This window comes from Mauremys mutica, chromosome 3, assembly GCF_020497125.1.
Source record: "Mauremys mutica isolate MM-2020 ecotype Southern chromosome 3, ASM2049712v1, whole genome shotgun sequence".
Lineage (NCBI taxonomy): Eukaryota > Metazoa > Chordata > Testudines > Geoemydidae > Mauremys > Mauremys mutica.
The window spans coordinates 166,115,038-166,129,944 of record NC_059074.1 but is presented as its reverse complement, the minus strand read 5'-3'; the positions used below and the strand labels follow the sequence as shown (position 1 = coordinate 166,129,944).

General features: G+C 44.5%; 1 protein-coding gene across 2 annotated transcripts in view; it reads right to left on the bottom strand.

The window, feature by feature from the left end:
- KCNK2 (potassium two pore domain channel subfamily K member 2) overlaps positions 1 to 14,907 on the bottom strand; it is a 231,127-nt gene that overhangs the window by 29,406 nt on the left and 186,814 nt on the right. For both annotated transcript variants that reach the window (XM_045009863.1, XM_045009865.1), the window contains one exon: positions 9,117 to 9,256. In XM_045009863.1, coding sequence (XP_044865798.1) covers positions 9,117 to 9,256 — 140 coding nt within the window. The remainder of the gene's footprint in view (positions 1 to 9,116; positions 9,257 to 14,907) is intronic.

The following is a 14,907-nucleotide window of genomic DNA, read 5'->3' as shown; positions in this document are numbered from 1 at the left end:
TTGCATATGAGAACAGTGAAGCAGGCAGTATGAGTGAAGGTGTAAAGCAGAGAGTGGGCGGAGAAGACAAAAGGAGAGAGGATTGAGAAGACAGAAGGAGCAAGTGGAGGAGTATTGGGAAATGAAAGCAGAAAGGTAGGCATAGCTTGTATTTTGACATCTAATACAGCTTTAACCTGTCTCATAATCCATCAGTTATGCATGGTTCTACTATCCATGATATACTAATGCTTTTCAATTTCTACTTCACACCTTCAGTAAATCCCTATTGTCCTTAATTTAAAGCAGAATATTTTAATAGAGTCCAATATATTCCACTAAATAGATTTCAGTTTTAGCCATGCGTCATTTATGGTATTATAGATTTTATATTAAACTCTCTCTCTCTCATTGGATTTCATCAATTTCATTTTTTCTGGATTATGACATAATGAGCGATTCCTGCAGAGTTGGAAAGAGAATCGAACGTCCCTGATGTGTAGTAAATCATCATGCTGCTATTTAGAACTTTTTATTGCAGTCATCATTGTGGCATCTGAGTTCCAATCAGGGACCTCCACCAGAATCTACACAGTGAAAACCAGAACAGACCATGGGTGAACTTGGCTCCAATGTCTAACTGAGAGCCAAACAAATACAATACTCAGGTTCACTCAGAATTTGCTCTGGCTTCCTCGGGTGCAGAACCTTGTGGGGAGGCCAGGATGACAGAAAGTCAAGTGGTGACAGGTTTCAGTGTGGTAGCCGTGTTAGTCTGTATCAGCAAAAACAACGAGGAGTATTTGTGTCACCTTAGAGACTAACAAATTTATTTAGGCATAAGCTTTCATGGGCTAAAACCCACTTCATCAGATGCATGGAGTGGGAAAAAAACAGTAGGCAGGTATATATACACAGTACATGAAAAGATGGGCATTGCCTTACCAAGTGCGGGGGTCAGTGCTAATGAGACGAGACAATTCAATTAAAGTGGAAGTGGGCTATTCTCAACAGTAGAATACTGTCAAGTGGGTGTTCTCAACAACAAATGGGAAAGGGGAACAAAGGAGCACCCATTTAGCACAAAATCAAGATGTAAGGAATAAAATTTTAATCAAGGAATCATAGAATCATAGAATATCAGGGTTGGAAGGGACCTCAGTAGGTCATCTAGTCCAACCCCCTGCTCAAAGCAGGACCAATCCTTAACTAAATCATCCAAACCAGGGGACTTGAAGAGAAGAAATTATTAAATTGACTGTGCATCAATGCTAGGAGCCCAGATAATAAACAAGATGAAACAGAATTGCTCATTTATGAGTATGAATTTGACCAAGTTGATATTACTGAAACCTGGTGTGAAGATTCACATGATTGGAATCTTAAAATCCTTGGTTATAACTTATTTAGGAAGGTATGAGTTGGCAAAAAGGGAGGGGGAATGGCATGCTGATCCTGAATCCTTATGGATTAACGTTCTAACAGATAAAGCACAACATGGAATACTAATTGGTGTCTAAATGACACTAGAGAATGACTGCCTCATTACACATCTATCTACAACAGGGGTCGGCAACCTTTCAGAAGTGGTGTGCCGAGTCTTCATTTATTCACTTTAATTTAAGGTTTCGCATGCCAGTAATACATTTTAATGTTTTTTAGAAGGTCTCTCTCTATAAGTCTCTATATTATATAACTAAACTAGTGTTGTATTGTAAAATAAACAAGGTTTTCAAAACGTTTAAGAAGCTTCATTTAAAATTAAATTAAAATGTTGATCTTATGCTGCCAGACTGCTGGTCTGGGGTTCTGTTCACCTAGGCCAGCAGCGGGCTGACCGGGGCCTGCATCCAGGACCCCGGCTGGCAAGAATAGTGTTTTAATACACCTCTACCCCAATATAACGCGGTCCTCGGGCGACAAAAAATCTCACCATGTTATAGGTGAGACCATGTTATATCAAACTTGCTTCCTCCCCCCTGTTCCTTGTTCCCTGACCACCCCCTCCAGAGACCCCCATCCCTAATCACCCCCAGGATCCCACCCCCTACTCAACCCCCCTGTACCCTGACTGCTCCGCCCCCTATCCACTCCCCGCCACGAACCCTGACAGGCACTCACCAGCAGCGGCAGGAAGCGGAGCAGCCCGTCCCCAGTCCGCTGCACCCTGCCAGCTCCCAGCCACGGTGCTCCACTTCCTGCTGTTGGTGAGTGCAGGGAGGTTGGGGAAACGATGCCCTCTCGCACTCACCTGCGGTGGGAAGTGGAGCGACGCAGCCCCAGCCTGCTTCGCTTTCCTTGCCCCGGCCCCAGCCGTGTCGCTGGGGGGCAGCTGGGGAAAGGTCCTGCACTCACCTGCCCGGCGGGAAGTGGAGCGCCATGGCTGGGAGCTGGCAGAGTGCAGCTGGCTGGGACTGGGCTGCTCCGCTTCCCACTGCCGGTGAGTGCGGGGAGGTTGAGGAAAGGATACCCTCTGCACTCACCAGCAGCAGGAAGCGGAGCGACGCAGCCCCAGCCTGCTCCACTCTGCCACCTCCCAGCCGCGGCGCTCCACTTCCTGCCGCAGGTGAGTGCAGGGAGGTTGGTGAAAGGATGCCCCCCATACTCACCTGCGGCGGGAAGCGGAGTGCTGCAGCTGGGAGCTGGCGGAGTGGAGTGGGGTGGGACCAGGCTGCTCCGCTTCCGCTGCTGCTGGTGAGTGTAGGGGGGATCCCTTCCCCCAAGCTCCCTCCCCCCAGCGACACGGCTGGGGCTGGGGCTGGGGCGAGGGAAGCGGAGTGGGCTGCTCCCGTTCCCCCGCTAATCCCCCGGGCCACTCTGGGACTGCGGGGCCCCCATAAGTGCCCTCCCACAGCTGCTGCTCCCCAGACCCTGGGGGGGGAGCCCCTGACCACCTCCAAGACCCTCTGCCCCTTATCAAACCCCCCGTCCTGGCCTGACACCCTTAACACGCTGCTCAGAGCAGCGTGTCAGAGCTTTATTACCATGTTGTATGCGAACCCGCGTTCTATTGGGTCACGCTATATCAGGGTAGAGGTGTATTTTCTTAGAATATCACAAAAATCTGCCAAAACTCAGTCTGATCAAACTGATTTCTGTTAATTCTGAAACCTTAACAGCTATGGCTACAACATTCTCTGTGTGAGTACTCACAGACATACTTGAGCAATGGGATAAAGAAGCACGCAGTGAGTCTTTACATCTCAACATGATGAAAATTTCAGTACCTGAGGGACGCAATTACTTGAGCAAATAGTGCCAGCTATTCTATGGCTGTATTTATTCTGACCTTTTAAAAAAAACAGAGAGAGGGAGAGAGAAGTGTATCACAATACTCGGTACCTCTGCGTTAGCTAAGGGAACATGAATATATATACATATATCTGAAGAATGAAATGTTCCTTTCTGTAGCCACAATGAACATGCTTGTTGAGGCTACAAAAGAGAGACGGGAGAGAAAAGGGAATAGGGTATGCATTCTTGGTGCTTGAGGGAAATATGTTTGGCACTGCAGAGTGCTGCATCACCTGGCAAGTATCATTTTATCTAATATGCAATAGGAGAATGAATTTAAAAGCATCCATAGGCCTTGCCACCTCATATTTGTTTAAATATTACCCAGAATTGAGTTTGGACTCAAATGCCTACAGTGCATAGTTAAAATCAACGCATGTGAAGTTTTTAAAAAAATCCAAGTCCAATTAATAAAAATAAAGTGTAATGTATGAGACAGGAGTACTTAGAGGCCCCAATCAAAATTAGGGCTCCATTTTGCTAGATGCTGTACAAACATTTGGTACCAATCATGCCTCACCCAAAGAGCTCACAATCTAAGGCTACATCTCTACTTGGAGCAGTGGGTGTGATTCCCAGCTCATGTAGACATACCAGCTCTATCTCCGCTTGAGTTATTGTGCTAAAAATAACAGCATAGGGAGTAGCATGGGCAGCAGCTCGGACGAACCATCCTGAGTATGTACCCACCTGGACCCTCTGGGCATGTACCTGCCCATGCCACTGCTTTGACAGGGCTATTTTTAGCATGGTGCTCAAAGAGAGCTAATGCTGATATGTCTACACAAGCTGGGAATCACATCCCCAGCTTCAAGTGTAGACATAGCTTAATAGAGAAAACAAAAGGGTATATGAAAGGAAGCTTTATTATCACTCTTCTACAGATGGGAAACTGAAGCACAGAGAGATTAAGGACCAGGTTCTCATTTATACTCTGCAATGAGAAGTTAATGTAAATGAGAATCAGTTTTACGTGACTTGCACAAGGGGACACAGGAAATCCATGGCAGAGCAAGGAATCCCAAGCCATTGCGTCAACCACAACACCATAATGTTCCAAAAATTTTAAATTAAGTCCCTGCAGTTTCACAGAATTCAAAGCATGTTCACTGAAACCAAAAGATATGGTAAACGTTAATTACTGGAGAGCTTTCAAAAGTGTAAATGGGATTTAGGAGCACTAGTTCTGTTGACTTACAATGGGACTTTTGTCCCTAGGCAAGGCCTCTTAGGCCTGGTCTACACTAAGCGTTTAAACCGGTTTTAGGAGCGTAAAACCGATTTAACGCCACACCCGTCCACACTGAGAGGCCCTTTATATCGATATAAAGGGCTCTTTAAATTGATTTCTGTACTCCTCCCTAACGAGAGGAGTAGCGCTGGTATCGGAATTACCATATCGGATTAGAGTTAGTGTGGCCGCAGATCGATGGTATTGGCCTCCGGGTGGTATCCCACAGTGCACCACTGACCGCTCTGCACAGCAATCTGAACTCGGATGCAGTGGCCAGGTAGACAGGAAAAGCCCCGCGAACTTTTGAATATTTCCTGTTTGCCCAGCGTGGAGCTCCGATCAGCACGTGTGGCGAGGCAGTTAAAAATCAAAATAAAGAAAGAGCTCCCGCATGGACGATGCGGACGTGATCGCTGTAAGGGCAGGCAAATCTGTTCTATCAGCGCTCCGTTACAGAAGACGAAATTCAAAATCATTTTTTAAAAATCTCCACACAGACGCCATAGCAGGGACTCAGCGCATTGCTGCGTGACAAGCGTAATGGAAAGCCAAAGAATCAAATGGACGCTCATGGACTGGAGGACTCAAGCTATCCCACAGTTCCTGCAGTCTCCGAAAAGCATTTGCATTCTTGGCTGAGCTCCAAATGCTTCTAGGGTCAAACACAGTGTCCGCAGTGGGTCAGGGCATAGCTCGGCAATTTACGCACCCCCCCACCCCCAGAAGTGAAAGGGAAAACAATCCTCTCTTGACTCTTTTACATGTCACCCTATCTTTACTGAATGCTGCAGATAGACGCGATGCTGCAGCACTCAGCACCAACATCCTTGCTCACCCCCCGCCATGGGTTGCTGATGGTACAATATGGCTGATATCCATCATCATCATCAGTCTATTGGCACATGGGGCAGTGCAAAAGGACTGGTAACCATGCCGACTAGCATCAGTGAGGTCGATCAAGGGCGCCTGCTCCTAATTTTTCCTGGTAGATGGTGCAGTATGGCTGGTAACCGTCTTCATCATAGCAACAGGGGGCTGAGCTCCATCAGCCCCCACCCTTCATGTGTAAACAAAAGATTCAATTGCCCCTGGACTAGCAGCGGGATGCTGGGCTCCTCTCCTCCACACTGCTTAATGTCCTGTCTGGACTATCATAGCAGCTGGAGGCTGCCTTCCACTCATTTCTCACTAACAAGTCACTGTGTCTTATTCCTGCATTCTTTATTACTTCATCACACAAGTGGGGGGACAATGCTACGGTAGCCCAGGAAGGCTGGGGGAAGAACGGAATCAACAGGTGGGGTTGTTGCAGGAGCACCCCCTGTGAATAGCATACAGCTCATAATTTCTGCAGGATCTGACACAGAGCAGCTGTGCTCTCTGGTTCTATGATACAGTGGTTCTCTAGTACACTTGCCCATATTCTAGGCAGGACTGATTCTATTTTTAGATACCAAAAAGGAGGGATTGACTCAGGGAGTCATTCCCAATTTTGGCTTTTGCGCCCCTGGCTGATCTCAGCCAGGGGCACTTATGACAGCAGCAAATGGTGCAGTGCAAAAGGACTGGTAACCATGATCATCTTATTACCAATTTATGGTATGGTAGATGGTACAGTATGGCTGGTAACCATCTCTGCTGTCATGCAAAAGCAAATGAATGCTGCTGTGTAGCGCTGCTGAATCGCCTCTGTCAGCGGCATCTAGTACACATACGGTGACAGTCACAAAAGGCAAAACAGGCTCCATGATTGCCATGCTATGGCATCTGCCAGGGCAATCCAGGGAAAAAAAGCGCGAAATGCTTGTCTGCCATTGCTTTCCCAGAGGAAGGAGTGACTGACGACATTTACCCAGAACCACCTGCGACAATGATTTTTGCCCCATCAGGCACTGGGATCTCAACCCGGAAATTCCAAGGGGCGGGGGAGGCTGCGGGAACTATGGGATAGCTACGGGATAGCTACCCACAGTGCAACGCTCCAGAAATCGACGCTAGCCTCGGACCGTGGACGCACACCACCGATTTAATGTGTTTAGTGTGGCCGCGCGCACTTGATTTTATACAATCTGTTTTGCTAAACCGGTTTATGTAAATTCGGAATAATCCCATAGTGTAGACGTACCCTCAGGCACTTCTGAAACTCTCTCCCTTAGTGATGAAGTGCCCATCTCCACACAGAGTATCTGTGATACTCAACAAGCTTTAGAGAGAACATAAACAAAACGTGGATACACGCCCACAGAGATCAGCTTGTTTCTTTCAGAAAACTGGATGAAAGAAAATAGTCCAAAAATAGTCGATGATGAAGAAAAAGGAGATCTAACTGGTAAAGATGCACTGACATGAACAGAAAGGCTTTGCTCTAAACCCTGAAGAGAGCTTTCCTGAACTAAGAAGGCCCTGTAAAAGAAAGATTCAGATGGAATATCAGGAATACAAGAATGACCTAGCTGTCTGCAATCGCCTCAGTGTAACAGAGAGAGAGAGAGAGAGAGAGAGAGAGAGAGAGAAGTTTTTTGTCAAATGTGTCAGGCTCAGATTCATGGGCGGTGCAGATAAAAGGTCAGTGGAGGCAAAAGTACAGCCATGCAGGGGGGAAATGCCGTGGCTGTGGCGCAGGTCACCCCTCCGGAAGCGTGCCAGCCAACCACCACCTTTGGAATGCCAGAAGCAAAGCTCGATCCAAGGGGGTGGAACAGCACCTGGACCATGGCCACGCCCATGCTCTGGCTCACCCCTGCTCCACTTCATTCCCCGAAGCCCTCCCCACGCCTATGCTCCTCCCTGCCTTTCCCCCGAGGCTCCACCCTTGGTCCGCCTCTTCCTGCCCCTGCTCTGCCTCATCCCCCATGGCCTCCCCCTGCCCGCCCCTCTCTGCCCCCTCTCTTCCGTCGCTCACCTAAGGCAGGAAAAAGTGATGGGGCCATGACCCCATGGTGGCCCCTGCCATTCCGGGAAGGGGACCAAGAGAAACGAATGGCGGGGGCCCAGGGAGAAGGGGCGGAGAGGAGTGAGTGGCAGTCAGGGCCTTGGGGGAGGCAAGAGGTGGCGCCAGGGTGGGGATTTGTGGGGGGGGAAGGGCCAAGTGGGGGCGGGGCCACAGTCCAGGTGCCAGTGGCCGAACCCACTTCTAGGGAACTTCTGGCGCTCGCATGTGAGCCTCCCCAAATGGAAGACTCACTCACTCGCTATGCTCAGATTACTAAGGGCTATAACAGCAAAATTTGAAGTAACCTGTTTATTTTCTAGCAGCCAGTGCTGAGTGGGCATCATAGATTCCTTCCCCACTTTTCCAGAGAGCAGGGTTCCAAACCTGCAAATGGTTAAACATGTTGTGCATGCAAGTAATCACATGTGTAGTGTCATTGACATCAGATGGACTACTCATGTGAGTAAAGTTACAAACATCCTTAGAGAGTTTGCAGGAATAAGGCCAAGATGAGCAGCTATCTTCTTTAACTTGTGCAGAACTAATACACATATTGTCTTCTAACAGAGGACATTAGATTAATACCCTTTCATTAATTAGATGCCAATTCTTTTCTCAGAATAAGTGACTATGAATTCACAATAAAATGCACTCATATCAACCCTTCGCAATCAGTTACATGAATGATACCACTAAACATAGGCAACACAAGATAGCGCTAGATATAGGAGAGCAATTCACATTGTATCACCACTGAAAACAATGATTCCTTGTATTGTCTTTGATTACTGCAGATGAAGTATTTGCAGATGACGTGAACCTAGATCACATGGAATGAATATCTTGCTTCTGAACAAAATATTTTTTCTTAACTAATGAATTTCTGTTTAAAGCTTTTTAATCAAGCCTGTTCTCATTAGCCATAACCAAAAGAGCTTTTACTTATCCCAAAATGTTTGCTGAAACCAAGCCATTTGGCTAACTGATTACATTTTAATTAAACTACTTCATCAACATTGGAATGATAGAAACACATTTACATGAAAAAGTACATTTGAACTTAAACCAACATATCTGACTTGCGAATTGATAAGTATGTAACTGAATGAGACTATTGTAAAACACCTCTGGACATATTTTAATGGTCCATGCCTTAGGTGCAGTCCACTCTATGACAAGTAACACAAGACAAATTAATGTATCACTAAAACAAGTCCAGGAGTCTCTTACTGTTTAATATGGCTATGTAGTGGTACATTTGATTCTTTTACTTTACATATCTGTATCATATAGCAAAAAATCATAGGGAAAATATTATTACTCCAAACACTGAGCGCATGGCTTAACTATCAAAAATAGTTCCTATAAAAAGGGACATTTCCTTCCAGCAAGATAGGTGTACTTTTGTACTGCACACATTTTCCTTTAATTGATATCTGTGTTTACCTGAGTTTATAAATAGTGACATAAAATCAATATATATTCAACCAAACCGGTACAAATGAATTGTATAATGACATCAGGTATTGCAGCACATGCTGTACCTCATATATAGGCAACTTTGATTCATGCCCTAAAAGCAAATATTTACTTTATAAACACTCATAGTGTTTTCCTGTCCTCTAATCCAAATATAAATGAAGAAGCAAATTGTTCTTAGATACAAGATGCTCTTACCTCTTCCTTTGTCTTTTTTGATATGACTCTTAGCCAGTCTCCAATCATGCTCAGGACAGCAGCAAAATAAGCAAGTCCTACAAGGATCCAGAACCATACCACTGGCTTGTAAAAATCAAGGTATTCAATATCTGATCCCCCTAAAAGACAATAAAGTTAAAAATAAAGTGTGCTTCATATTGGTATACACAAAATTGTACTTAATGCTTTCCTTTTCTAAAACACTCATTTTTAAAAAAATGTACATTTTTAAGGCTTTTAAAAAAATCATTTTTTCCAACTGAGTTTTTCACATCTGTGCAAATAAGAATAGGCAACAAAATAAAAAGAAAATTACTGAACAATTCATCCCTGGAAGAAAAGCACTGAAATCTGTCGCATTACACAAAGGATAAGTGTGGCTCAGTAACTGCTATCAGGTTATAATAATTATAAAAATGAGCCCACATAATTATGCTCAACAGCCAACAAACTTATTTATAAGCACTGCTGGTTCTTCCATACTTGCTCCAAACTCCTATACTATGTAAGCATTAAGGGCTGATCCAAATTTAATGGAGGAGTAGGTAAGATGTTAGGATCGGTGGGGTGGGGTGGGGTGTTTGTGGAAGCAGTTAGAACTAGACAGGTTTTTATCTGTGTAGGTACATTCATGGTCCCCATCACTTGTGACTTTAGTACCCTGAGCCCCTCATAGACATGAATGACTTTGTCCTCCCCACACCCCTGGGAAGCAAGAAATATTATCACCTCCATTTTACAGATGAGGAAACCAAAGCGCAGGGAGACTAACTAAACAGCTCACGATCACAGAGTGCAAATCTCTGGCACTGGCAGAACCCAGATCTCTTTCATCCAAGTGCCAGGACTATCCATCTTCCCCTTTTTACTAAAAAGGAGAGAAAATCTGTGAAATGTCCATGGCGGGGCTATCATAAAGAATAGACATTCCAATTCCACAGGGGATCTCAAGTTATGGTTACCAAAGAGCTTTCACTCAACATTAAGTAGTTTATATTTAATACCACATAGGGCATTGAGCACTAGACCCCACACTACCAATTCAGCCTGGCCATAATATGATAAAGCCCAGTCTGGAGCCTCTGAGACTGCAGATTTGGCAGCAGCATCCAAATCAGCCATGTTTATAAGCTTGTGGTTGTTATTAGTCCATGAATCCACCAGTTACATGGAAATAACATACAGATTATGGAATTCTACTGATTAGATGGAAAGGCTTTTTAATGCATAGATTTAATGTTATATCTCAAATAATAACCTTTTCTGTCAGTCAAAACTGTTGGGGTAAACTAGGGTGACCAGATGTCCCGATTTTATAGGGCCAGTCCCGATATTTGGGGCTTTGTCTTATATAGGCGCTTATTACCCCCCATCCCATCTGGATTTTTCAAACATGCTGTCCGCTCACCCTAGGGAAAACCCATGGATAACAAGATTTTTTTATTTAATTGTGTATGAACTTCCAAAAATACAGGAAAATTCTGAATTCAGTAACATTCTGCAATTCCACTGACTTCACTGATGGCACTGAAATGTAAAAAGAGGCAGCAAAGATATAAGAACATAAGAATATCCATACTGGTGAGATCAATGGTCCATCTAGCTCAGTATCCTATCTTCCAACATTTGCCGGTGCCAGTTGCTTCAGAAGGAAGGAATGGAACAGGGCAATTATTGAGTGATCCATTCACAGTCGTCCAGTCCCATCTTCTAACGGTCTATGGTTTACTACCTGGCACATGGGATTGCACTCCTGACCATATTGGCTAATAGCCACTGATGAACCTGTCCTCTGTGAACTTATCTAATTCTTTTTTGAACCAAGTTCTACTATTTGGCCTTTACAACATCTTTAGGTTTTACCTTATTATATACTTAAGCCTGGTCTACACTAGGCGTTTAAACCGGTTTTAGGAGCGTAAAACCGATTTAACGCCACAACCGTCCACACTAGGAGGCACCTTATATCGATTTTAATGGCTCTTTAAACCGGTTTCTGTACTCCTCCCTAACGAGAGGAGTAACGCTAGTATCGGTATTAACATATCGGATTAGGGTTAGTGTGGATGCTGATCGACGGCATTGGCCTCCGGGAGCTATCCCACAGTGCACCAGTGACCGCTCTGGACCGCAATCTGAACTCGGATGCAGTGGTCAGGTAGACAGGAAAAGCCCCGCGAACTTTTGAATATTTCCTGTTTGCCCAGCGTGGAGCTCCGATCAGCACGGGTGGCGATGCAGTCCGAAATCAAAATAAAAAAAGAGCTCCAGCACGGACCATGCGGATGTGATCGCTGTAAGGGCAGGCAAATCCGTTCTATCAGCGCTCCGTTACAGAAGATGAAATTCAGAATCCTTTTTTAAAAATCTCCAGACAGATGCCATAGCAGGGACTCAGCGCACTGCAGCGTGACAAGCATAACGGAAAGCCAAAGAATCAAATGGACGCTCATGGACTGGAGGACTGAAGCTATCCCACAGTTCCTGCAGCCTCCGAAAAGTATTTGCATTCTTGGCTGAGCTCCAAATACTTCTAGGGTCAAACACAGTGTCCGCGGTGGGTCAGGGCATAGCTTGGCAATCTACTCACCCCCCCCCACACACCCCCAGAAGCGAAAGGGAAAACAATCCTCTGACTCTTTTACATGTCACCCTATCTTTACTGAATGCTGCAGTCGTCAACACCAACATCATCACTCCCCCCCTGCCATGGGTGGCTGATGGTACAAAAGGACTGGTAACCGTCCTCGTCATCAGCCTATTGGCACATGGGGCAGTAACCATGCTGACTAGCATCCGTCAGGTCGATCAAGGGCGCCTGGCCCTAATTTTTTCTGGTGGTGGATGGTGCAATATGGCTGGTAACCATCGTCATCATAGCAACAGGGGGCTGAGCTCCATCAGCCCCCACCCTTCATGTGTAAAGAAAAGATTCAGTTGCCCCTGGACTAGCAGAGGGACGCTGGGCTTCTCTCCTACACACTGCTTAATGTCCTGTCTGGACTATCATAGCAGCTGGAGGCTGCCTTCCACTCATTTCTCACTAACAAGTCACCATGTCTTATTCCTGCATTCTTTATTACTTCATCACACAAGTGGGGGGACAATGGTATGGTAGCCCAGGAAGGCTGGGGTAAGAACGGAATGAACAGGTGTTGTTGTTACAGGAGCACCCCCTGTGAATAGCATACAGATCATAATTTCTGCAGGATCTGACACAGAGCAGCTGTGCTCTCTGGTTCTATGATACAGTGGTTATCTAGTACACTTGCCTATATTCTAGGCAGGACTGATTCTATTTTTAGATACCAAAAAGGAGGGATTGACTCAGGGAGTCATTCCCAATTTTGGCTTTTGCGCCCCTGGCTAAGAGCAGCCAGGGGCACTTATGACAGCAGCAAATGGTACAAAAGGACTGGTAGCCATGATCATCTTAGTTCCAATTTATGGAAGGGTTTGGATGGTGCAATATGGCTGGTAACCATCTCTGCTGTCATGCAAAAGCAAAAGCATGCTTCTGTGTAGCGCTGCTGAATCGCCTCTGTGAGCGGCATCTAGTACACATACGGTGAGAGTCACAAAAGGCAAAACAAGCTCCATGATTGCCATGCTATGGCATCTGCCAGGGCAATCCAGGGGAAAAAGGCGCGAAATGCTTGTCTGCCGTTGCTTTCCCAGAGGAAGGAGTGACTAACGACATTTACCCAGAACCACCCGCAACAATGATTTTTGCCCCATCAGGCACTGGGATCTCAACCCAGAAGTTCCAAGGGGCGGTGGGGGAGGCTGCGGGAACTATGGGATAGCTAGGGAATAGCTACCCACAGTGCAACGCTCCAGAAGCCGACGCTAGCCTCGGACCGCGGACGCACACCACCGAATTAATGTGCTTAGTGTGGCCGCGCGCAATCGATTTTATAAAATCTGTTTTACAAAACCGGTTTATGCAAATTCGGAATAGTCCCGTAGTGTAGACGTACCCTCAGACTAGTATCTTTATAAAACTGGGGTCTGAGTTGAAATTTATAATCAGCAACATAGGGTGGAAAACCTTAATATAGAATGTTGTAATTTAAGGACAGAAAAATCATTGCCAGGATAAGGTGGAAAAATATCACTCGCAAGTGTGAATTTAGCAGCCACAAATAATGAGATATAAAATGTGCCTGCCTTGATAAGACAAATCTTAACTATAAGATCCACTAGTGTGTTTAAAATGAAATTACAGCCATTAAAAATGATGAAAAGACATTACTGGCTTTCTGCTTGCTTGCTCAAAAGTGGTCCACTGGACAACGAGACAAATGGATGTGAATGAGGGTGGTGATTTGACACATTATTTGACAAGTTCCTAATATTAAAAAAATGTTGGTCAAATGTTATCAAATTGCTTTCAAGACAGAATGGAATCTTAAGCTACTAACTGAGTCAAAGTTATGTATTGATGAAAAAAATCAGGTACAAAATCTTTTTCATATGGACTGCAATTCCCCTTACTTGTGCAAAGAGATGGATCCTCAGAAGATGGTAACACCCATTTCTCCCAATTTAATGAGGATCTTATGCTGGTATGGAAGAATATTTTTCATATACACTTTTTATTTATTGAGATAAAATACAAGATTTAAGGATTGCTTGTGATATGGGAGGAGTTTTTCTCATTTGTCTTAGAACACAAACATGTGGAAATAAGAAGAACATGAGATTGCTAAGGGGGTTGCTAGTCATGAGAGCAGCCTGGGAGGAGATCCCAGACTTCATTTTGCAGTATTTTTTGCTTCTCCATAGTGTATGTTATTCTTACATATATTTTATCATTATTTTAAAAGCAGAGGTGCTTTTAAAAAGTTTTAGCACAAAAATGGTAGTATTTCTATAGTATTGAATTATTATATACTTGTTAGTTTTTATACTGTGGAGTTTTGTTAAGAAACAATTGGATCTGCGTTATGCACATTTTTATTTCTCCTCTTGTTAAAAAGGTGATCCATGAAGGGAAGATGCAAAATTCCAGCAGGTTAACTATGTGTGATAAATACACTCAACAGCCAGCCTAGGGGGGAAAATTCAGCAAAATTTTCCTTTATAAGTGACTTTCTTCTTTTAGATCCCAGAATATTCACCCCCTTGCAGCTGGCTCCCACTCCAAGCGATGGCTCTGCCACCAATAAACCTTGCTGGAGTCTGGAAATAGTCTATAGGAAGTCAGGAACGTGTCTGTTTAAAATAAATTGCTTGGTCTTGCACATAAAGGAAAAACTATTTTAAATATGCAAAACTCCATATATATTTTAAAGCCCTCAGCACTTAGCTGACTTACTAAAAGCTGAGTCCATGCTACAATAAGCTTCTCTAGCAGCTGTAAAGTCACAAACATGGTGCATGCAGCCGCATTATTCGAAGTGGGAGTCAGATAGTCCCTATAGAGATGGTTGTGTGGCACCAAGCCTGGAGCTAATATGCTAACTTCTTCTCTTCCTCTGGCTGTGGGAAGCATTCAGCACATAAGGTTAAACCTCATGGAGTTCTGTAATAAGGTTAACTAAGAATCTCATTAAATTAAATAGGTAAGAGAATGGGATTCAAATCACTAACATAACTGTTCTGAAGTTAGAGTTAATGAGATTCATTAACTATTGAATCACTGTTCAGATGAATGAGTATGATAGCAGATGCATCCCCACTAAAATGTATGAGAGTAGCCAGCTAATGAATTTACTGGTTTATACTGTAAAAAGAAAGGAGTTCAATATGTAACACATTTGCATTG